At 40.6% G+C, this 25,665-nt stretch overlaps 1 protein-coding gene across 9 annotated transcripts in view; it reads right to left on the bottom strand.

The window, feature by feature from the left end:
- Positions 1 to 3,993: 3,993 nt before the first annotated feature.
- Positions 3,994 to 25,665, bottom strand: part of HEATR3 (HEAT repeat containing 3) — a 45,767-nt gene continuing 24,095 nt past the window's right edge. For 4 of the 9 annotated variants that reach the window (XM_060288279.2, XM_030833032.2, XM_030833035.3 and 1 more), the window contains 8 exons: positions 24,253 to 24,343; positions 23,989 to 24,146; positions 23,621 to 23,703; positions 21,860 to 21,996; positions 15,733 to 15,821; positions 10,753 to 10,896; positions 7,103 to 7,279; positions 3,994 to 4,770 (listed from right to left, as the gene is read on the bottom strand). In XM_060288279.2, coding sequence (XP_060144262.1) covers positions 4,648 to 4,770; positions 7,103 to 7,279; positions 10,753 to 10,896; positions 15,733 to 15,821; positions 21,860 to 21,996; positions 23,621 to 23,703; positions 23,989 to 24,146; positions 24,253 to 24,343 — 1,002 coding nt within the window. In that variant the 3' untranslated portion in view covers positions 3,994 to 4,647. Of the gene's footprint in view, positions 4,771 to 6,293; positions 6,347 to 7,102; positions 7,280 to 10,752; positions 10,897 to 15,732; positions 15,822 to 21,859; positions 21,997 to 23,620; positions 23,704 to 23,988; positions 24,147 to 24,252; positions 24,344 to 25,665 lie in introns of all 9 variants that reach the window. The other 5 variants (XM_060288280.1, XR_009559874.1, XM_060288281.1 and 2 more) reach the window with 5 other exon arrangements.

Below are 25,665 nucleotides of genomic sequence, written 5' to 3'. Positions count from 1 at the left end.
TGTCAATGCCTGGCTTCAAAGCTTCAAAGGACAGGCTGAGTCTCTTGTCAGGGGCTAACGCAGCTGGTGACTTTTTAAGTTGCACCCAATACTCCTTTACAATTCCAAAAATCCTAGGACCCTTAAGAATTATGCTAAATATACTCTACCTGTGCTCTATAAATGAAACAGTAAAGTCTGGATGACAGCACATCTGTTTACAACGTAGTTTACTGAATAGTTTAAACTCACTGTTGAGACCTACTGCTCAGAAAAAAAAAGATGACTTTCAAAATATTAATGCTCATTGACAATGCACCTGGTCACCCAAGAGCTCTGATGGAGATGTACAATGAGATTAATGTTGCTTTCATGCCTGCTAACTCAGCACCCATTCTGCAGCCCATGGATAAAGGAGTAATTTCCACTTTCAAGTCTTATTTAAGAAATACATTTTGTAAGGCTACAGCTGCCAAAGTCAGCAATTCCTCTGATGGACCTGGGCAAAATAAACTGAAAACCTTGTGGAAAGGACTCACCATTCTAGATGCCATTAAAAATATTCATGATTCATGGTAAGAGATGAAAATATCAATATTAACAGCAGTTTGGAAGAAGTTGACTCCAACTCTAATGGATGACTTTGAGGATTTCAGGATTTCAGTGAAGGAAGTTACTGCCGATGTGGTAGAAACAGCATGAGAACTAGAATCACAAGGGGAGTCCGAAGATGTGACTGAATTGCTGCAATCTCATTATAAAACTTTAATGGATGAGGAGTTACTTCTTATGGATGAGCAAAAACTTAGTTGACAAGGAAGCAGTAGGGTTTGAGAGGATTGACTCTAATTTTGAAAGAAGTGGATAAAATGCTATCAAAAGCTTTGCATGCTACAAAGAACTTGTTTGTGAAAGGAGGCGTCAAGAGATGCTTCACTGGTGACTTAAAAAATTGCCACAGCGCCCCCAGCCTTCAGCAACCACCACCCGGGTCAGTCAGCAGCATCAACATCCAGGCAAGAGCCTCCACCAGCAAAAAAGATTACAACTCACTGAAGGCTCAGATGATGGGTCGCATTTTTTAACAATAAAGTATTTTAAAATTAAGGTATGTAGGACTTCCCTGGTGGCGCAGTGGTTAAGAATCTGCCTGCCAATGCAGGGGGCACGGGTTCGATCCCTGGTCCTGGAAGATCCCACATGCCGCGGAGCAACTAAGCCCGTGTGCCACAACTACTGAGCCTGCGCTCTAGAGCCCACGAGCCACAACTACTGAAGCCCGCGTGCTCTAGGGCCCACGTGCCGCATCTACTGAGCCCGCGTGCTGCAACTACCGAAGCCCATGCGCCTAGAGCCCGTGCTCCGCAACAAGAGAAGCCACCGCAATGAGAAGCCCACGCACCGCAACGGAGAGTAGCCCCCACTGGCCACAACTAGAGAAAGCCCGCGCGCAGCAATGAAGACCCAACGCAGCCAAAAAGGAAAAAAAAAGTATGTACATTATTTTTTAAACATAATGCTATTGCACACTTATGCACTGGGAAATCAAAAAATTGGTGACTCACTTTATTACAATGTTTGCTTTGACGCGGTTGTCTGGACCAGTATCTCCCAGGTCTGCCTGTACAATCAAGTATTGGTCCATGCAATTTCAAAAAGGCAGGAAGCAAGCCTGCAACAGAACTGGCTGAACAGGAACGCTGAAGAGATAAGAACTTTCCCTATCTTGATTACTCAAAGGTATTCCTCTGAAAGACTAGATAAAGGCAAAAGATAAAACTACAGATAAAGAAATGTAATTAAATGACTAATATTTCAAAATCAATTCTATTTTAAAATGAGTTTCCATCTTAAAGGCAAAAAGAAAAAGAAGTAAAGCAGTGATTTTTATTTCCTTGGATAAACATGCCATGGCAGGTTGGACACTTAAAAATATTTTCTAGAAAAAAGGCTCTCACGTGAGCTTATACTTCAACTCTTAAAGAGTGTATATGCTTAATGGACTATTCTGGATAATTTGCAAATAACTGTATTTTAAAGCAGACTTTTTTTTCCTACATAAAAAACTACAGTTTCTATTTTACTGTGGCATGAATAATATTCATATGCTTGCTGAGCTATTATGTAAACAGCTGTAGAGTATATTTAATCTTTTCCTATCTTTATTGTTGTTCTGAGTAGCAAAATTAAATGGTAGCAGTACAGACTCTTAATGCCTCAGAGCCTAAAACATTGGGGGGATGGCACATTTCCAATGTAATAACTCACGTTCCACTGTTCCATAGGGTGATTCTGCATTCAAAAACTGCAACAAGCTTGCTTAATAAGACAGAAAATCACTAACATTTATTTGTTCGACAAATATTTATCGAGAGCCTGCTATGTACTAAGCCCTGTGCTAGTTATTTTGCATAATGTTTATAGGTTGGAAAGTGTGGGAAAGATTACAAAATTGGAAATTTTATCCTCCTTGAAAATGAATATATGCTATAAACATTTGAAGCAGGGAGAACTCTGAAACTTTTCTTCATTGGAAGAATTTGTCTCTCAAAACCACAATGAGCTATCACTTCACACCTGCTACAATGGCTATTTTCAAAAAGACAAGAGATATGTGTTGGTGAGAATGTGAAGAAAAGGGAACCCTTGTGCAATATTGGTGGGAAAGTAAATTGTGTAGCCACTATGAACACAGTAGGGAGATTCCTCAGAAAATTCAAAATAGAACCACCATATGATACAGCAATACCACCTCTGGGTATAGATCTGAAGGAAATGAAATCACTGTCTCAAAAAGATATCTGCAGGACTTCCCTGGTGGCGCAGTGGTTAAGAATCCGCCTGCCAATGCAGGGGACACGGGTTCGAGCCCTGGTCGGGAAAGATCCCACATGCTGCGGAGCAACTAAGCCCGTGCGCCACAGCTACTGAGCCTGCGATCTAGAGCCCGCAAGCCACAACTACTGAAGCCCACAAACCTACAGCCCATGCTCCGCAACAAGAGAAGCCACCACAATGAGAAGCCTGTGCACCACAACTAAGAGTAGCCCCCGCTTGCCGCAACTGAAGAAAGCCCCCAGGCATCAACGAAGACCCAACGTAGCCAAAAATAAATACATACATACATAAATTTATTTTTAAAAAGATATATGCACCATTTGTTCATTGTAGCATTATTCACAGTAGCCAAGACATGGAAACAACCTAAACGCCCATCAGTGGATGTATGGGTAAAGAAAACGTACTGTATATACACAATGGGATAGTATTCAGCCATAAAAAAGAAGGAAATCCTGCCATTTGTGACAATGTGGGTAGACCTTGAGGACATTATGCTAAGTGAAATACATCAGAGAAAAACAAATACTGTATGATCTCACTCATATGTGGAATCTAAAAAAACAAACAAAAAAACGCCCCAAAACCAAACAACTGAATGCATAGAGAGAATAGATTGTTAGTCGCCCGAGGTGAGCGGTGGGGGGCAAGCAAAATGGGTGAAGGTTGTCAAAAGGTAGACTTCCAATTATAAGTGACTGGGCACGTCATGTCCAGCACGGGGACTACAGTTAACAATACCGTATTGCACATTTGAAAGTTGCTGAGAGAGTCGATGCTAAAGGTTCTTATCACAAGGAAAAAAAATGTATGTGAGGTGATGGATGTTAACTAAAGTTAAGTCCTGTGCTGGGTATTGGGCCTTTTAACAGGTCAACTGAGATCTACAGTGGGTAAATTTTCAAATCTCCAACAACTCCTCTGATCAGGCAAATAGACAGACAACAGACCCGGTCCAGGGGCCCCACTCCGACAATGATGTGCACTGAAGCTCCCTCCCTTTGCTGCACCTGTCACCGTACTACCTCAAGGACATTGACAGTAATGCTGGAGATTCTTGGTATAAAGTCTTGTTTTTAATAGCACACATATATTCAAAGCAAGATCCATTAGCAAGCAAACACGCAGTAATAGGATTATCTGATATTTTAAAAAAGATCTTCCAAGACACAAAGCTTTCAATTAAAAAGTTATTTATTAAAAAACATATTCTTCCAATTCTGATTCCATTTAAATTCCAATTAAATAAGGAGTGATGTTCCAAAGCAGTATCCGATCAGATCCTTTTGTACAGAGGACGACGATGACCTCATGAGCTCATTAGCTAGTAGTATAGTCTGCTAAATAGTGGTGTATGACTCCAACTCACTCCCCTCTTCACAAAAGGTAAGCATAATTGATATACTTCATACCAAAAAAAATTTATAAAGCTTGTCTTCATATTTCAGTTAAAGATTTAGCTAATATAAAATGATAATGGCTTAAAAGAGCAGCCGAGCAATGCTTCGGATTTTCCTTTTTTGCAAAATTCAAGGAAAACATGATTGTTTGGAAGTGTCTTCACTGCTCGTGAAGAAGCACCTGAGATTTCCTTGTGTTTCCACTCTTCGTGTTTCCAGTGATTAAAATATGCTGGAAACATTTCTGAGAGCACTAGAAATGCCACACAGATCCCAGAGCTTTTAAGAGTTTCTGATAGGTTCTGGAGTTTTTATGAACTTCAAATTAGTGTACAGGCATTAAAAAATGACTTTCAGGAACACACACACTGAAAGGAAACCCTCTAGTATTCTTCAGCTTTGAACGCTCTGAGACGAGGACTGGTCTCTTTCAAGTAGTCAGTTTTTTCTCAACAGTTTCTTGATAAGCGACAAACCTTCTCAAGTTCATCTTCACGTTGTCAAGAACACACAGCTGATCTGGACTGTATTTAGCTCTCCCTTCTTTCCGTATCTGCCAAAAATATATCATATGTGATTTGGTATATATCACTAATTCCTTTAAATAAGAAAGCATTTAATTTGTGGTGTATTTATTTTTAGAACAAACAGCAGTCAGATTTTGGTGAAACATTTTCACTTCCAAGGTGATGGAACACAGTACATTAGCCACAATAAAGATAAATTAAGATTGTGCACCTTTTAAATGATAGTTACAAGAACAACTGAATTGTAGACTTTAAAAGAATGAGTTGTATGGTATGTGAACTATACCTCACCTCTAATCCAGTTAGAGGTGGATCACAGTTTACATCACTGCTCTCGAAGCATTCGCTTCTACACAGTCTGATGACTCAACTGCATCTGCTTTCCTTGCAGCTGCAGGGAAAGGGGACATTTTCTCCTTACCATGCAGACTGCTTTTTCAGAAGTTTAAAGAGCCTGTGATCTTTAAGAACAATGTGGACACCCTCCACGTACTGGTACGGAAATGTCTCTAGGAGACAGTGTTAAGTAAAAGCACATAAAGTACAGGAATGTGAATATATTATACCATCTTGTGGATAATGAAGGGGGAAAATACTAAGGTGCATTTGTCTTTGCTTAGAGAAACACCATTCAATTTGGTTACCCATGAGACAGGGAACAGGTGGGAATAAAACTTCTCACTGCTTAAAAAATAAACACTAGGCCGTGGGGATCGGGGTGGGTAAAATGGGTGAAGGTGGTCAAAAGGTACACACTTCAGTTCCTGCTGACCCCTGAACAATGCAGTGGTTAGGGCGTCAACTCCCCACCCCCCAGTCAAAAACCTGGGAATAAGTTTACTGTTGGCCACGGATTCAACCAACTGCGGATGATGTGGTACTGTAGTATTTACCACAGAAGAAAATCTGTGTATTTAAGTGGATCTGCCCCGTGTTATTCAAGGATCAACTGTATAAGAGAAATAAGTCCTGGGGATGTAATGTATAGCAAGGTGATGACAGTTAACAACACTGTACTATATATCTGAAAGTGACTAAGAGAGTAGGTCTTATAAGTTTTCATTACAAGAAAAAAATTTGTAACTATGTGTGGTGATGAATGTTAACTAAACTTATTGCGGTAATCATTTTGCAATAGATACATAGATCAAATTATTATGTTGTATAACTAAAACTGACACTATATGTCAATTACATCTCAAAACAAAACAAAACCCAGACAAAGAAACAAACAAAACTACAGGCTTAAACAAAGCATAATTAAGAGTAAACTGATCAATTTTCCCCCCTCAAGACTAAAGTCACCTACTGGTGAAGCTTAACTCAGTAAGTGTCAGCCACTATCACTACATTTTTAAATGTGGGATGCCAAAACATGAAAATGTTAAAAAACAAACCAATTATTAATGTTCCTAAACTAATACTGATGTAACTGTGACACAGAATGTGCACGGCATGTGCTAGTTTTTTCTTCTGCAAAAGAAAACTATTTTTTATGCCTTAAAAAAATTCAAAAAGTTTAAATTTCTAAACATACAATCACATTCACCTGAAAACTTATCACAGAGCTCTGGCCACAGGAACTGAATTCTGCCTTAGAAGCTTGTTAGAGAAAAGAAACACGTATTGGAAAGCAACAAAAGTAAGCTACTTTTCCATTAAAGCCTCTATTCTCTTGACAAAGCTTTAAAAGCAAAAGTTTAATTTAAAATGTAAAAGCAAAAAATACAAATATTTTTATTTCTCAAAATGAAATAGAGATTTAGATAAGAGGAGAATTGATAAACTTACATTCGTGGACATGTGATCAAACGCTGTTTTTAAAATTTCTGATTGCCTTCCCCCAACCACTAAAACAGTTTTTGAACATTATTTTTTTGACTCAAAGTTAGCTTTGATGCTTCTGATGAATCAGTCAATCAATCAATCAATAAAAGGGCAAATGAAGGTAGCTACGTTCTCCATTAGAGGCCAACTTGGAGTTTGTTTGTCTTTTTTTCAGAGCACCAAAGGGAAATATTCGTAACAATGAAATCAGCCTATAATGCATTACATGATATAAAATAAATTTAACATGTCTATGAAAGTGCTTTGCAGGCCAGACTGTAGTGCTTACACATAAGCACTGTTAACATTTCTAAACCGCTGCAGAAACAGGAACGTGTCGACACCATTTTGGCTCACGTCACAGTGATTCAACAGAAAGGGAGACTGAGCCCTGACTCAGCCAACAAGCGTTTACACAGAACTGGGGATGGAGTGCTATATGAATCACTGAGATTGCACGGAGGGAACCACACACACCCGCCTCCCATAGAACGCTGAGACTTCAGCATTTCTAAATAAAATGCTACATACCTTCATTTTGAAGACTGGCTGGAATTCCTTCAGAGCAGATAACAATTTAATTTGAACTGAGGCCCTTTCAGCTTCCTTACCATCTGCAAAAACATCAAAGAGGGCATCCAAAGCCTCTCCTGCTACTACAAGGGAGGGATCTTTGGTGGCAACCTCAAGCAGAAAGCACCCGATGGTCTGGAGACAACAAAACACAGTTATCATCCAACATCCTGAGTCAGCTTTCGAAATAAGTACTAACTCTAAAGGTGACAACAATTCACGCATAAAATTTTACATAAAAATGCTAGGGAGGGACTTTCCTGGCAGTCCAGTGGTTAAGACTCTGTACTTCCACTGCAGGGGGCGTGGGTGTGATCCCTGGTTGAGGAACTAAGATCCCACAAGCCATGCGGTGTGGCCCATAAATAAATAAATAAATAAATAAATGCTAGGGAAAAATTAAAACTTTAAGAAGATCAAAGGCAACACATATTTATAAAAATACCAAGTATAACATAAGCAAGATAAATTTAAAATCTTATAGTTTATATTCCTAAATAAAATGAATTAAGATCCATAAATGATACATGAAAGACAGATATTGGAAGTTATTAAAATTTCCTTTCTATCTCCATCAAAAAGGCTTTTCCCATGGTGTCAAAATGCATATAAATATTATCTGTAACAAAAAACCCTTTTTTAAAAATTTTTTTAAATTAATTAATTAATTTATTTATTTATGGCTGCGTTGGGTCTTCATTGCTATGCGCGGGCTTTCTCTAGTTGTGGCGAGCGGGGGCTACTCTTCGTTGCAGTGCGTGGGCTTCTCATTGCAGTGGCTTCTCTTGTTGCAGAGCACGGGGTCTAGGTGCGTGAGCTTCAGTAGTTGTGGCACATGGGCTCAGTAGTTGCAGCTCACGGGCTCTAGAGCGCAGGCTCAGCAGTTGTGGTGAACGGGCCTAGTTGCTCCACAGCACATGGGATCTTCCCGGCCTAGGGCTCGAATCCACATCCCCTGCATTGGCAGGCGGATTCTTAACCACTGCGCCAGCAGGGAAGCCCCTGCTTTTTAAATTACATGAAAAACACTCTAAGACAATTAAAAAACTAAAGAGCACATAATCTCATTTTGCATCACTGTGATGATTTTTAACATCTACCCATTTCTTTCACAATTAGCTAGCTAATGAACAGATCATTCCCAACCTGCAAAGAATTGTTTAAGAGTAAAGTTATTTTATTTTGGCTGTTCTGCTTCACACTTTATGTCTTAAGGGCTATGTGCACATCTGTATTACGGGTGGGAGAGTGGAAATGCTGAGTCCAGGGCTTCCCTGGTGGCACAGTGGTTGAGACTCCGCCTGCCAATGCAGAGGACACGGATTCGAGCCCTGGTCTGGGAAGATCCCACATGCCGCGGAGCAACTAAGCCCATGTGCCACAGCTACTGAGCTACTGAGCCTGCGCTCTAGAGCCCACAAGCCACAACTACTGAAGCCCACACGCCTAGAGCCCCGTGCTCCGCAACAAGAGAAGCCACCGCAATGAGAAGGCTGCACACCGCAACAAAGAGTAGCCCCCGCTCACCGCAACCAGAGAAAAGCCCGCGCACAGCAACGAAGACCCAACACAGCCAAAAATAAAATAAATAAAATAAAATAAAATAAATTTAAGAAATGCTGAGTCCAAACTCCAGCTCTACCATAAATAACGGGGTGACTCCGGGACAGTCCCGTTACCCACGCTGGGCCTCAATTTTCTCCTCTGAATAGAAGTGGTCTAGATAACCTCTAGGATAGTATTTAAATTTAGTATCTTATCATACAACATGAAATATACAGCATCACCTACGAAGTAGTTTTACTGAAAAGATTAATCTGAATCGAACCTAGCTTTTAGATCTAACTTCCATCTTGCGGGAGATTCAGAGGATAAAGGAACAAACGTAACGTCACAAGGAAGCAATAGACAAATCCAGAAGCTGAACATTATGAGCCACAACCAAGCCGGGAGCTGAGGAGAAAACAGGGGTTGGGAGGTGGCGCAAGAAGGAGCGTGGCTCTAGGTGGAGAGAGGCTTAGAAGACCCCCAAGCAGGCACAACATGTAGACTTGACTTAGATCCTGGTTCAAACAAACCATCCACAAATAGGTATTTTTGGAACGACTGGAAAGTTCTGAATATGGACCAGGTATTAGACATATTAAGAAATAACTGTTAATTGTGTACAGCATAATGGTGGTTATATAAGAGAGTGTCCCTCTTGTTAAGATACGCCTACTGAACCCATAGGGGCAGAATACCAGGATGTCTTTAACACCCTCAGCAGAGCAACTACTTGAAGTATATATGATAGAAAACTAGTAATTCTTAAATACGCTTGATGGCTATACAAAAATTTACTGCACTTTCTACTTTTCTTCATGCTTGAAAATGTGACTAAATAAAAATATTTCAGAAATCTTATGTTATGCCTGAGAAAAACTCGCTGTTCCCCTAAAGTGGACCTTGGACCTTACAGTCTAAAGGGGTGGGAAGTGATTATACCTACACATGCTCATCGGTATATGTGTACACGTACAGAGCCACACAGCCATGCCCTCTCACTTGGTGTCTATATATAATCAAAATCCCTGGAATGACACAGAAGAGATGGGTAACAGTGGCTGCCTCTCTAGAGTGGAACTGGGGGACCGGATGTTTAGGAGTGGAGATGTGTCTTTGCACTACAGATTCTTTTCTACTTTCCTAAATGTTTTGCTATATGCATGTATCACCATTTCAAAATAAGCTTCTAAAAAATACCAGTCACATTGTTTAGCTCTTAGCAAGTTAAGAAAATACTTTATAATAATCAGTTTATAATCCATTATCAGCAATCTACACTTCAGCAATGATGATTAGCACAACAAAGGGTAATTTTACTATTACTGTTCTTTTAGTTACTAGGCTGTATCTCTGGCAGTGCAGTTCCTAAGCAACTTGTTGAGATAAAGTGCTGGAAGCAAACATGCTGAGTGAGTTCCTAGTGTGCTGGCACTACCAGAGTTGCTGCTTAAAATTTATGAGAGGTCTTAGGATGAACTGGGTGGCTGTGTGCAGAATGCACTACAGCCTGGTGTGCTGAGGAAGCTGTCTGGACTGTTCCTTCACCAGGAGGAGAATACAACATGTACACATTTAACGCAACAGCAAAGGCAGAGGCATCCTGAACAACTCTGAACCCTGGCCTTCCACTGAAGACGAATTTATTTTTGATAAAACGTCTCCGGAGTAAAGTTAAATGGCAAAATGGGACAACTCTTCAAGTACCTATCTGATTCATGGAGTTAGATTAAGCCAAAGGGTATGTTTTAATAATATACCTTAGTAAGCAACTTTTCTTTTTCTTGCAATATATATATATATATATTTTTAGTTTTATTTTTTGGCTGTGCCGCACGGCAGGCGGGATTTTAGTTCCCTGACCAGGGAGCAAACCTATACCCCCTGCATTGGAAGCTTGGAGTCTTAACCACTGGACCGCCAGAGAAGTCCCCAGTAAGCAACTTCTTGATATGATTTCTTCTCATGAAGTCCACAGAAGTTTTTAAAATCCCACACCAATAGTCACTCTTCTCCCATTTCTAATGACTTAATGATTTAGGTTGGAAGCATATTGTTTTTACCTTAAGAGTGTCAAGTGTACCATCTTCTTTGGCTAGGACGCTGCCAGTGATTCCTAAAATACTAACCACATTCACCCTCACCCCAACATTACTACTATGGATGCCTGCTCTGCATAGTGTCAACAGCTGGTCGGGAGTCATGCACTGTTGAAAGAGAAGGAGAGAGTATTTAGCACGTTAAACTCAGCCAATTCCAACAGCATGTGCAACGGGATTGGCAGGAGTCTCTTCTACAAGAGGCACGATGCTACAAGTGACACAAACTCTCGGTGAAGTTATTACATATTCTAATCACTCATTAATAACGTTGGTAACTCTGAACTAGGACGAGGCCTGCTCATGTCACTGTCACCACTTACTCTATCCCATGGCTGTAAGCCTGTAAAAGAACCTTCAGATCCTATTTGTCTCATTTGAAGACTTTCATTCAGAGATACACAGACCAAAGAGATTCTCATTTCTTTTCAACGTTGATCATAAAAAATGTAAATAGGACCATGCAGCTTTAATAAAAATGGGCTGAAATCTATACAAGGTAAGAACTGACTCTGAGATTTGTGTGTTATGGTAAATTAATAAAGACTGTAAAACCCATTACATCATATAGTGCTTCCACCAAGTAGTGATAATTTTCATTTTAAGCTGATCTGAACACACACGTGGACACAGGTATCACAAGAGTGCAAATGTCACTTTCCCTTTCATAGAAACTGAGGGTCAGAAGTTATGTTCTTTCTTTTTTCTTTAGAAGTTACGTTCTTGAAAAAAATTCTCAAATATACAAAGAGAAAATATTTAAAGAGTATGTATTAGAGGCCAACATCATGTGCTATATTTAACAGTAAAACACCAGAGACTTCCCATTAAACTCTGGAACAGGGCCAAGTCTGGGTTAGCACTGCTCTAGAGGTGTGGCCATGCAATGACTAAGGACGGAAGGAAGACGGGCCACCAGAGGAAAGGAGGCCGAAGAACTGCGAAGCCAGGTTCCTGGGAAGAGCATCCACGTGGATTCTGAAATCACCTAGAATCATGACGGGACCAGTGAAAAGTAACAGAAACCAACAGCAGGAATCTTCAAGGAACGAGGGGCGCCCTTGGGGGTGGTGGGTGACTGTAACCAAGAGAGGTGGGGTGGTGTGGTCTAGTGACGTGGTACTCAGAACTGGAGGATTTTAGAAAGGAAGCAGTGAGGACGGTTTAGAACTGTAGTTCTCAAACTTCAGAGTGCATGACAATCACCTAGAGAACTTGTTAAAACACAGACATCTCTGGGCCCCTCCCCAGAGTTTCTGCTTCAGTAGACTGAGGGCAAAGCCCTAGGATTTGCCCTTATACACACAGAGGAAAAAGACCACAGACCCGATAGCAAAATTGGCAACAGATGGGAAAAGTTACAGAAAAAGAAATGCAAAGGCCCTTAAAACACATGAAAAGATGTCCAACCTCCTCACAGTAAGAGAAATGCAAATTAAAATTGAGATATAATTTCTCACCCATCAGACCACTTAAAATCCAACATTTTGACAACATATTCTTCTGGTGAGGCTCTGGCAGAACAGGCACTCTCAAACGCTGCTGGTGGAGATTCGAAACGGCTCAGACTCTAAGGAGGGGACTACAGCAATACCCAGAGCAAAGCTACAAATCCATCTGTTCTCTGAGCCGGCAAGTCCAATTCTAGGAATCGATCCCAAAGACACAATGGCAAAAAACACAACAGAACTTCTGTAAAAAGGCTATTCACTGCAGTTCTATTTGTAATAGCAAAAGATTGGAAACAACTACAATATCCATCGATGCAGACATGTTGAATATGGAATATGTACACAATGGAGTGATATGAAGCTGTAAAAAAGAAATGAGAAACATGTCTATGGTGATTAATAAGGGAGAAGAGCAAAGTACAGAAGCACTACTTTTAAGGAAAGGAGTGGGGCTTCCCTGGTGGCGCAGTGGTTGAGAGTCCGCCTGCTGATGCAAGGGACACGGGTTCGTGCCCCGGTCTGGGAGGATCCCACATGGCCGCGGAGCGGCTGGGCCCGTGAGCCACGGCCGCTGAGCCTGTGCGTCCGGAGCCTGTGCTCCGCCACGGGAGAGCCCACAACAGTGAGAGGCCCGCATACCGCAAAAAAAAAAAAAAAAAGAAAAGAAAAGGACTGAAATACAAATACATACATATTTTGCTTATGTTTTCCAAAAAAGAACAATAGAATGATAAATTAAAAAACCAAAAAGGATGATTACCAATGGCACAAAGGAAAGAACAGGGGCAAAGGGACAGAAGCTAGACCTCTCTAAATATATACATATATATATTCTTTTTGGGGATAAAATATACGTAAAACTTACCATTTCAACCATATTTAAAAGTACAGTTCAGTGGTAGTAAGTACAGTACATTCACACTGTTGTGCAACCGGTCGGTGCAACACCACCATCCATCCCCAGAACTTCTTCATTGTTCCATACTGCAACCCTGTACCCATTAAACAATGTCTCCCCACACACCCCACCCTTACCCCAACCCCTGGCAACCACTGTTCTCCTTTCTGTCCCACAAATTTAACTACTCTAGGACCCTCATAAGAGGATTCATACAATACTTGTCCTTTTGTGTCTTTCATTTAGCATAACGTCTTCCAGTTTCATCCATGCAGTAGCATGTATCAGAATTTCATTCTTCTTTAAAGCTGAATACTATTCCACAGTATGTATATACCATATTTTTCTCTGAATATATCTTGTTTCAGTTTTAACTCTGAAACTGTGTAAATATTTTATATAATTAAAAAATAAAAATTAAAGCAAACAAAAAATGCTTTAATAAAAGCTGAAACAACTGAAGCTAACTTTATAACAAGCCACAAAGAGAACTTTTCAAGCAACTTTAAAACACAGTAATTTGTATAGACCTAGAGGGATTTTTTTCCCTAAGGACATGAAGAATCACAAAGAAATCTTAAACTGCATTCAGTAGTGTTATTGTTAGTAATAATACCATTATTTTGAAATTATTAACTATATTCTGTAGGGTAAATAATTAATAATGAGTTTTTAATGATGGTTTAAAAAACTGGTTATTTTTAGAGACTGCTAGGACACCAACTCATTATTCTAGAAAAAAGGGTGGGGTGGGGGGAGGGAGAATCATGCCCTATCTTTTTTGGTATGAAATTTATTTCAAAGTTACCAACTAATTGATGAAATAGGAAGTTTTTATTTACAGAAGAATCACAGCTAATAAATGCTTTAAAAGGAATGACAAAATTAGGATATCTCCATTTTGCAAACCCTATAGTGGTTTGCAAAATAGTGGATCTATACAACAAAAATCACTGGTTGCTACAAGTGAATCCATTGATTAATCTTAACATCACTATTTTACAACAATATGTGATTTGTGATATAAAAGTAGAATATACATACAGCACTGTGAATTATTTTTGCCTAAACGATCTGATCCTGAATCTAATTAAGGCTCTAGACCTAGCTCCCAATTTATAGGCAATATGGGAGACAGAGGGACCTGTTAAATAATAACATTGTTAAAGCAGCCATATCTGAGAATGGGGGAAATTCTTTAGGACAGATGACAGCATCTTCTTCTTCTTTTTAATATTATGGCGTTTTCTGGGTTTTAAAAAAATTTTAATTACTTTATTTATTTTTTATTTTTGGCTGCATTGGGTCTCTATTTTTGGGTGTGCGCGGGCTCTTCTCTGGTTGCGGCGAGCAGGGGCTACTCTTCGTTGCAGTGCACGGCTTTCTCATTGTGGTGGCTTATCTTGTTGCAGAGCACAGGCTCTGGGCATTCGGGCTCAGTAGCTGTGGCTCATGGGCTCAGTAATTGTGGCTCGCGGGCTCTAGAGTGCAGGCTCAGTAGTTGTGGTGCGCGGGCTTAGTTGCTCCACGGCCTGTGGGATCTTCCTGGACCAGGGCTCGAACCCGTGTCCCCTGCATTGGCAGGCGGATTCTCAACCACTGCGCCACCAGGGAAACCCGATAGCTTCTTCGATGAATAAATAGTATGGGGAAAGGCAGGCAGGCAGGGGAAATGTTATAAATTCAGAGATTTAAGAATCTGTCATTATACTAAAAACTACTGAATTGTATACTTTAAATGGGTGAACTGTATGGTATGTGAATTAAATCTCACTAACCCCGTTAAAATATATGTATTTAAGAGACCAAAATACCAACTAAGAACAATACATGGATCCTACTTAGATGCTGACTTGAACAAACCAATTGGAAAAAAAAAACATTTTAAAAGCAATCAGGGGAAACTGAACTCAGACTGCATATCAAACGATAATTTTAAAACACCTGTTGATTTGGGGGTTTGGGATAATGGTACTGCGGTTAAGATTTTTAAAAGTTCATTTTCTGTCACAGACACATAATGAAGCACACGATAAAACATTCATGGGTGAAATAATATGATTTGCTTTAACTATTCCAAGAAGCTAAAACAAAAATGTAGGGAAAGTGAAAGAAACAAGAATGACAAGATGTTGGCAACTTGTTGACACTTGGTGATAATGCTTTCAGGTAACAATACTATTATCTCTGCTTTTAGAAATGTTTGAAAATTTCCTTCATAAAAAGTAAAAAATAAACGTGATAAGGCACCTATCACAGAGGTGCAGACAGATCACTGTGGAGGACCTGGAGTACATGCCTATAAATTTCTGTCATAAAATGTTTTAAAAAAGACAAATGATTTCCAGAGAAAATACTTACAACACAAATGCCAAACACATTATATCAACTAAAAAACTGTGTATGTTTTGATGGGGGTGGTGGGGAGAAGGAAAAGATTTTACTTTTATACTTTCAGTACTTTTGTTTCCACTTTACAAGGATCATGCATTACTCTTTCAATAGAAATAAATACTGAAAAATAGTTAAGCAATAAATTTTGCCTCCATAATACAGAATCTTGGCTAGTTCCACAAAAAAATTTTAAAACCTTACCTGAGGAATGTTCTTGGAGGCCACCGTTTGCAAAAGGGCCCTCAAGGCACTACTTATAGCTTCTAAAAAGTCAACATGCTTAGCGAAATCTAAAACACAAAAGTGAAATATAAATTTGTTTTTGTTTTTCTCTAAGAAGAGTTATTTATAGAAAAAGAGTCAAAACAAAGCATGTTAAATGTTAATATATGCTACAATATTAAAAACATTTGATATTTAAGCCCAAACTTCCACTTCACAGCTCCCTGTGAACTGCATATTTGAGTCGGAAAGATGACCACGATTGAAATAATCAGGATAGTCCTGAGAGTCCTTGACTTGTATGTAGATGCTGGATTTTCATTTAACTCACACTGTAGCACGTGATAAGCCTGAGCTAACCTTTGTAGACTGAATTCAGCTTTTCACAGATTGCTATCACGGTGCTGGGCAGACATAGGGTAGAGTCATCTCCCAAGTCAGAGTGCCTCCTCGCCAACCCAAGCCCACTGCCCAGCCAAGAAGTGTTGCTTGTGCAGGGCCAGGCCACTATGCCTCTGGTTTTCAGTGGCTCCTGTGGTTTTTACTGACCCAACTTCCCCTTCCCACTCTTGCTCATTTTTACTCTTTTCTTATTGTCCCTTCTTCCCACACGGAATAAACAGAACAACAGCAATAAACAATTATGATAACACAGCCATATAGGAGAGTGAGGACCGCCTAGGTGAGCTGGCTCCCTAACCCCTTTGGTGGAAGGGAAAGCAATTGATGTGGTGTGATAGGTTATATTTTCCAAAAATAGCCACAACAGGGCTTCCCTGGTGACGCAGTGGTTAAGAATCCGCCTGCCAATGCAGGGGACACGGGTTCGAGCCCTGGTCTGGGAAGATCCCACATGCCGCGGAGCAACTAAGCCCGTGTGCCACGACTACTGAGCCTGCGCTGTAGAGCCCACAAGCCACAACTACTGAAACCCGCGTGCCCTGAGCCCATGTTCCGCAACAAAAGAAGCCACTGCAATGAGAAGCCCGCGCACCGCAACGAAGAGTAGCCCCACTCGCTGCAACTACAGAAAGCCCGTGTGCAGCAGCGAAGCCCCAACACAGCCAAAAATAAAAAAACAAATAAATAAATAAATGTATTTTTTTTAAAAACCCAACAAATTGATTTAAAATAGAAAAAAATAGCCACAAGAGTATTTCCAGTTCTGCATGATCTTGCAGAACCTTGCCACTTCCCATAAAGACTGTGGAGTCTATTTCCCCTCCCCTTGAACCTGGGTGGGATTTTGTGGCTTCTCCAACCAGGACAACATGTGAAAGTGACAGGCTAAGTGGTAAAAGGCATGACTTCCACCTGACTCACATGCCTTTGCTCTCTCCTCTCTCTCAACTCTCGCCCTTGGAACCCAGCCACCATATTATGGAAGCCCAGGTCACATGAAGGGGTCAGAGGTGGGTGTTCCGGCTGACAGCCCCAAACCAACTACCAGACATGTGAGTGAATAGGCCTCAGATGATTCTGGCTCCCAGTCTTCCAGCAGAGGCCCTAGGCTAGGGTTTCTCAGCTTCAGCACTATGGACATTTTGGACCAGATCATTCTTTGTGGTGCACGTGGAGTCGCCTGGGCACTAGGATATTTAACAACATCTCTGGCCTCTACCCTCTAGATACCAGCAACAACCCCCAAATTGTAACAACAAAAAAGGTCTCCAGACATTGACAAAAGTCCTCGGGGGGCAAAAACTGCTGCCAGTTGAGACACACTGGCCTAGACATCATGGGGTAGAGAAAACCATCTCCGCTGGACCCTTTCTAAATCCCTGACCCACAGAAACCACGAGAAATAGCATACGATTACTGCTGTTTTAAGCCAGCAAGTTTTGGGGTGATTTGTTATATAGCAGGAGACACTGTGTCCTTCTCCTCTGTGGTGCCCTTGGCCAAATAGAGATTCTGATGCCCCTTTCTGGGCCGCATGAGAGCAAGGCAGCTTCTGCAAAGACTGCAATTAAGGCTTGTCTTATCTTTCGGCTCTCTCATTTTCAGATATATGTTATGCACAGAGGTAGGGAATTCCTGTAAGTATCACAGAACAGATACTAGGATACTTTAGGATCAGACAGACCAGGGCCAGGATCCAGCCTGTGACATTATGTGACTTCTCATTTTGGTCTCAGCCCAAGTGTTAGCTCCTCAAAGGGGCCTTTCCATACTAACTAGTGCGACACCTCATACCATTCTGCTTTTATGTTTTTCCTTCCTAGCCAAAATGACCTTAAACCTTTATTTATATGAAAATGCAAGCTCCATGAGCATGGCGGCCTTGCCTATCTTGTTTATGCCTGTATACCTTGGACCTAGAACAGCGCGAGGCATAAAGTAAGTCAATAAATAAATAGTTGTTAAAAGAAGGAACCCCCCTGAAAAAAGTCCCTAAACCTCTAAATCTCAGCGTCCCCGTCAGGCAGGTGGAGTAATAAATGCCTAGCTCATAAAACCTAGTACCTAAGAGGCCCTCAAAAACTGGTATAAAATTGTTACTATTAAACGTCCAAAAGCCACCATACTGGCTCTGAAAAGTAACTTATATTTGATTAAAGCTGTAAGTGTAGTCCTGGAAATCTGTCAGCTGCACATAAAACTATTAAACCATGTTATGCAGAACTAACTTGATACAAACTAGAACACATCTCAGAACCAATTTTTTTTCTATCCTCTATTCTTAGGAAAATAACAATGACCTTAGATTCAAAATCCTAATCTAAACTACACTACTGTTTTACATTACGTGAAATTCATATTTCCCCTAAATTTGGATGATTTTTATTTAATTCACGTTTCTGTTCATTTATCCAAATTAGGGAAGGAAGTTCAAACAACTCTGCCTTTCTGAGAAATGCTCAGTAAAAGGTCAAGACGTGGTATTGTCAAAAGAAATTAAGTAAATGTCAAAAGAAGTTAAACAAAAGAGGTGATTCAAAATGTCTTTCCCCGCAACAACTTTGTACAGCATCTAAGAATTTGTAGCACACCTAAATGTAGGTAAATAGTCAACCCACAAGTAATCAAGCAGCAAATTATATTTAGGTGAATTCTGCAGACTGATTTTCAATGTTCTGATATGGAATAAAAACCGTATCCCAGAATGGGTGCTACCACCATTCTAACTGTAATGAAAATGAGCTTTCTGCTCCCCAAAATCTAGGGTAGCAGGGAATCCTAAATGATTTTAGAACCCCCGTAATGGAAAAAATGACAAACTGACCCAATCTGCAAATACAACATTGCTAAAAATTTCTTATGTTTTGAAGATCAATATTTTAAATGAAGGAGACAAAGAGGTTGGTGTTTTGAACACAAGGACCAGACTCTACTAAAAACTTGCTCATTTTATCTCTGATGTCAGCCACAAATCTATGGAGGTATATATCAAAAAATTTATAAGTATTCAGAACTGTATTTCAACAGCAAAACTAAAACAAGTTAAATACAATACAGCTGTACGATCCTCATACATTTAACTCAAACATGGTAACACAAAAGAGAGAAATTTAGCCCCATTCTCCCCACCAAATTCTTCAATAACAGTTCACATTATCCATGTAGAGCTCACAGGGTTACACTATTTTATAAATCCCAAATATATGGAAAGACTATACTAGAATAGTATAAGCAATTATCCTTTATCAAAAATTTCATTCTGATAAAAAGGTTATGTCTACAATAGCTAGGAAACTGGAATTTATTAAAAATCTAAGTGTTTAATCATACTTTCTCACAATTCAGAAACTTTCCATTATTTCTCTCAGGCTCAGCTTGTTATGGTTTTCCTGTGATCTTTCCAGGTAATAAATGTGCCTGTACCAGTGACCAAGAACAGCCAGCTGAACTAGGAGAAACACACCTAAGTGTGTTCTGCATAAGCAGAGGCACAGAATATGTGCACTTACTTCCAGTGAAATAAACTCTTCATGCTGGCAGGGGATGGGGCTTGTGGGACCCTGACTGGACCCTCATGGAGAAATGGCCCAGAGGAAAGAGATGGCAATTGTGAAACTAGGGCAAACAGGGTTCTCTCAGGTTAAGCAGGTCTTGGAAGCACTAAGAGGTCTGGGTAGGTCCTGCTCGCCTGGGGGCCTAGCTGTGGACTCCCCTATCTGGCCCTGCCCATTGCAGGGAGCCCATGGGAATGCGTGGATGGGAGGGGGCATGAGCAATAGCAGTCTCCGCCAGCCACCCCTCCACAGGACATCCTGCTGGGCTGACGGAAACCATCCCTCTTGCCCCCCATGCCATCCAGATCTCGTTAGGTTTACAAGGCTGGGAGAGAAATATAAAGCTATGGTCATCATTTGGCCAGCTCACAATGACCAGTCACCTCTGTGCTCCAGAGCTGGCCCAGTACGGGCTTGGAACGGGAGTGGGGCTAACACTGCTCACATCCTGTTCAACATCCTGTCTTAGGTATGGCTGGGCATGTGGTTTTCACATGACGGCACCAGCTAAAGGATATACAGCGTGAGATCACTTGAAAACTCCACCTGTTAATGGACAAATATTGATAACTATATAATGAGTTTCTAAATATTTATTTACTTAATCTTTAAAAATTAATCTAGAACTTCTAAAACATGCACCATTAAATACACAGCACCTCTTCATAGAGTGCAAGATAGATGTCTTAAAGAATCAGAGACCGCCTCTTGAAGGAATGCTTATACAGAAACTTGTATTTAGTCAAAAGTGACCATATTTTGATCTTCTAAGAGTTTCAGCTCTTGGACTTAGTACTGTGTCTGAGAAGCGGAAATGTTAAACAGTTTTGCACAGAAATAGAGCAGATTCACATCTCCCGTATTAACCCTCACTCCAGACATACATGCCGGATAGAGTAACGCGAAGAATTTTCCTTTACTATGTAAAATACCTCTATTTCCTTTCTTGGCTTTGTTTGAGCTCCTATAGTTTAATGTGCCTAAGTTAAATGAGATTCTACGACAGTGAACTATGACAATCTGTTAGAAGAGCATGCATTATACGCTGTACAGCTAGGTCATTTCAAAAGAACAGTTAACAAATATTCTATGATATTGCTTGTATGTGGAATCTAAAAAATGATACAAATGAACTGATATACAAAACAGAAACAGAGTCACAGATGTAGAAAACAAACTTATGGTTACCAGGGGGAAGGGGGGGGAGGGATAAACTGGGAGAGTGGGACTGACATATACACACTACTATATATAAAATAGATAACTAATAAGGACCTACTATATAACACAGGGAACCCTTCTCAATACTCTGTAATGACCTACATGGGAAAACAATCTAAAAAAGAGTGGGTATATGTATAACTGATTCACTTTGCTGTACAGCAGAAACTTACACAACACTGTAAATCAACTATACTCCAGTAAAAATTTAAAAAAAAAAAAGAACACCTATCTAATGTACAGTATCTCTCTAGGTTTCTGCGTACAAATGAAATTAATCCACATCAGATACCTGTTACTTAGAGATTCAGCTTGTACCACGCAAAGGTATTTGAAGAAAGAGATGTGTTGGAAAAAAAGCAAGGTGTAGAACTGTGTGTACGGTAGTCTATCATTTGCCTTAAAAATACACATACATGCCTTGGTATCGAGAATCTCTCTGGAAGAATACACAAGAAACTGGCCACAGGGACCAATTCTGGGAGAGGAACTGGGTAGTGTGAGAAAAAGGAGCGAGGCTTTCCACTTTATGTGCTCTCAAACCTTGTGAATTCTGTCATACACATCTGTAGCACCCAATCAAATGTCAATCAAACGATTTTATATTTAAGAAGAAAACTAAGGAATAGAGAATTACCCAAATATTTTAATGAACCCTAATATTTATGATATTTGTGATGCAGCCTTGATTGTCCTGACGTAACTGGATGCAAGCAATTTTAATGAAAAAGATAATTATACCCCAGAGGCCTGCCTGCATACTTTGTTGACTCTATCCCACCGGCAACTATAAATATATGACTGCTAGTGTCTGGGAAAGGTTTCTGCAGGTTGGGTGAGAGACCATATAATTACAAACTCCAAGTTCCTGGCCCTTCAAAATTCTGTTCCATCCCAGTCGTTTTTCACAATAAGGCCTAAATATTTACCTGGCTGAGAAAAAAGCAGTTGTGACAGATGCTGTGCAAGTGTCTGAAGGGCTGCAGGTCCTCCCAGATGGTCCACATCCAGGAGGGAGACAAGGCTCTGGAGACACACGAGGGCTCTGCATTGTATAGTGCTCATTCTGCAAAGGAAGAGAGAGAATGCTGTCTGTTCCTCTCACAGTAACCCAGCAGAATTCAGCACTGACCTTGAAACTAAGTGTCAGATTCTGACAGGGACCATCTGTAAGCAGAAGGAGGTCTAGGGCAGTGAGCAAGGATTCGTAAAGTGAACTGTTAATCCTACCAGCTCAGGCTTCCCTGGTGGCGCAGGGGTTGAGAGTTCGCCTGCCGATGCAGGGGACACGGGTTCGTGTCGCGGTCCGGGAAGGTCCCACATGCCGCGGAGCGGCTGGGCCCGTGAGCCGTGGCCGCTGATCCTGCGCGTCCGGAGCCTGTGCTCCGCAACGGGAGAGGCCACAACAGTGAGAGGCCCGCATATCGCAAAAAAAAAAAAAAAAAAAAATCCTACCAGATCAAACTGCTTGAGCACTCAGGGCCGCTGAGGCACAGCACATTTATGAGTCACATGGAATCTGCTTGAGAAAAATTTCTATGCGTGGCAGTATCTTTAAAATTATTTTTAATTGTGAAATATGACATACATAAAGCGCTCAATGAATATACAGAGTTTAACGGTTTACAAAGCAAACACCTGTGCATCTAGGTAGGAAACAAACAATGCTAGCACTATTTAAAGGACATGGAAGCAACCTAAATGTCCAACGAAGATGTGGCATATTTATACAATGGAACATTACTCAGACATAAAAAAGAATGAAATAACGCCACCTGCAGTAACATGGATGGACCTAGAGATTATCATACTAAGTGAACTAAGCCAGAAAGACAAACGTCATATGATATCGCTTATAGGTGGAAACTAAAAAAAAAAAAAGATACAAATGAACTTATTTACAAAACAGAAATAGACCCACAGACATAGAAAACAAACTTATGGTTGCCAAAGGGGAAAGGGGGGGAGGGATAAATCAGGAGTTTGGGATTAACATACACACACTACTATATATAAAATAGATAAGCAACAAGGACCTACTGTATAACACAGAGAACTATAGGGTAATAACCTATAAGGGAAAAGAATCTGAAAAAGAATACATATATATCTGAAACACTGCTGTACACCTGAAACTAACACAACACTGTAAATCAACTATACTTCAATTAAAAAAAAAAAGAAAAGAAATGCTGCTAGCGCCCTCACGGCCCACCTATCCCTTCCCTATCACGCCCCACCTCCTTGACCCCAAAGGTCACCACTCTCCAGACTTTTATAGCAGACATTTCCTTGCTTTTCTTTACAGGTTTACCACCTATGTATGCATCACTAAAGGAAACAGTTTAGTGTCAGTGTTCTAGTTCAGATTTTTTATTGCTGCATGTGTTAATCTAATGTGTTAAGAAGTAGCTCAGCTGTATGTATTCTACTGTATGATTATGTCAGCACTTATTTATCCATTCTGCCACTGATGGACATTGGGGTTGTTTCCAAGTTGGGGCAACTGTGAACCACACTGCTACGTGCACTCTCCTGTCTTAGTGAACATATGGGCAGACTTCTCCAGGGAACATACACAGGACAAAGGGGGAGAGATCCTGAAGGGGGAGTCGGCATCTTCCATTGAATGGTCCATCATTTCATATAATAACAATGACAAATGGTTTTGAAACTAGAAAAGTTCTTACTTTCTAATCAAAGGTTTCCAACTGGGGTTCCTGGAACACACGTCAACTGCAGTGCTGTTTGGAAAGGCAGTTTTCTCAAAAATCTAAATTTAAAAAGGAAGTAAGGCAAAGGTTAAAGAGTAGGGTTTTTACACGATTCCTTTATAAAATCCCAACATGTGACTTCTAAGTGAGATGGTCAGGCTTGATAAAGAGGTGCTCAGGAATTCTGAACGGCCCGCCTCCAGTGTTGGTCATTGTTTTGTTTCCCAGGTCTTACCAATTAGCCACACCTGGCAGTATTAGCGCACTTCCTTTGCACACAGAAGTAACAGCTTTCTTCAGCCTTCCCTGTGCTCTAGAACGAGCCTAGACTGAAAACAGATTACCTTCTTTGGGATGAGGTAGTTGGTGAGAGCGGTGTGAACCTCATGGGAGAGGCAGAGGGGAGACAGCAGCTGCCCACCGCATTCACTGAGGGAATTCTCCATAAATGAGTCGCTTTCATCACTGCTGGAGAGCTCTTCCCATTCATCGTCGGTGGGATCTGGGAAGAGTGCAGATCACACAGAACTGGACTATTTAAGATAATCCTCATGGAAGCTGCCCTCCCAGTCCAGGGGAGGATATCTAAATGGGAACTGGTCACAGACCTTCACTGCAGCACATGTTAACAATGATTTCCAGAGCAGTCTGCTGAGCTGTCAGCAACGCTATGGTCTCTCTCAGCTCCTTGTCGGTGGGCTTAAAAAAAAAAGCAAACGACCAACTCTCAAATGTGTGGAAAAATATTTTCATGTGACCCTCCTTAGTTAAAGCCTACTAAATGATATTTGCACTTGGAATAGAGGACTTGGGTGGGGGTGGGTAAGTAGAAGAAAAGTCATAAAGTGCTGGAAGGACAAACAGGCATTATGATTCCTCTTGGCACTGTGCAGCGTGCCACTGTTCACCGGGTTTCCATCTATCTGCACGGTTATTTTCTAAGTGTTGCTTAGTTAGCTGGAGAGAACAGAAAAATATTCAGGAATTCTGAACTAAATTCACCCTGAAACTTAATCTAATGTGTTAAGAAGTAGCTCAGCATACTAAGATTAAAACAAGAGTTCATTTTGGACACCAGGCACTTACATACAACAAACCTGCTTTTAGACACTTACACAGTTTCTTGGAAGAGACTTCATTAACCAGAATTACTAACAGGCCCTTATATGACCACCAGAACTTGACTAAGGAGCAGACAGGCTTGCTGCTTTCTGGCTTTCTCTGAAGACTGCAATAAAGCATTTCTTAAAGACTGAAGGAAGAGGGGGACTTTTTCTCCTGGGAATAAATAACATGAACCTAACTTATCAAGTAACATTCTCAAAATGGGTTGTATAAATTTATATGACCTTAATTCTCAAGTCACCTATGAAAAGTGAAATAGCTTCACTCCAAAACAGTACATAAGCTAAAAGTAATGTATATTTTGTTGTCTGAATGTTTCCCAGTTTCTGTCTTTTCAATGGCTGTAAAATATTCCATTAAATGAATGTATTATAATTTATTAAGCATTCCTCTAGCATGGAATATTTCAGATTACTTGGTTATCTTATTTCCTCAGATTTACTGGATCAAAGGTTAAAAACACACCTATAGATACTGTGACATATTCCTGTTCTCCTTTTCCAGAATGTTGTACTCATTTTTAATCCTCCAGCAACTTCTTGTGCAACGATTTAACTGTAATTTTGAACCACATTCTTAAAAAAAAAAAAAAGAAGACAGCTTATTTAATAGATGTAGCACAGGAATCCCTATGTTTATATTCATTTTATTGCTGGCAAGAATGTATCTAGGGACTTCCCTGGTTGTCCAGTGATTAAGAATCCACCTTCCAATGCAGGGGATGCGGGTTCGATTCCTGGTCAGGGAACTAAGATCCCACATGCAGCGGGGCAACTAAGCCCGCGCGCTGCAACTACTGAGCCCGCGGGCCACAACCACAGAGCTCACGTGCTCTGGAGCCCGTGCGCCGCAATGAAAGAGCCCATGTGCCACAACTAAGACCCGACACAGCCAAA

The sequence above is a fragment of the Globicephala melas genome, chromosome 19, assembly GCF_963455315.2.
Source record: "Globicephala melas chromosome 19, mGloMel1.2, whole genome shotgun sequence".
Taxonomy (NCBI): Eukaryota; Metazoa; Chordata; class Mammalia; order Artiodactyla; family Delphinidae; genus Globicephala; species Globicephala melas.
The sequence above is the reverse complement of the archived record's forward strand: the minus strand, read 5'-3'. Positions and strand labels throughout refer to the sequence as shown.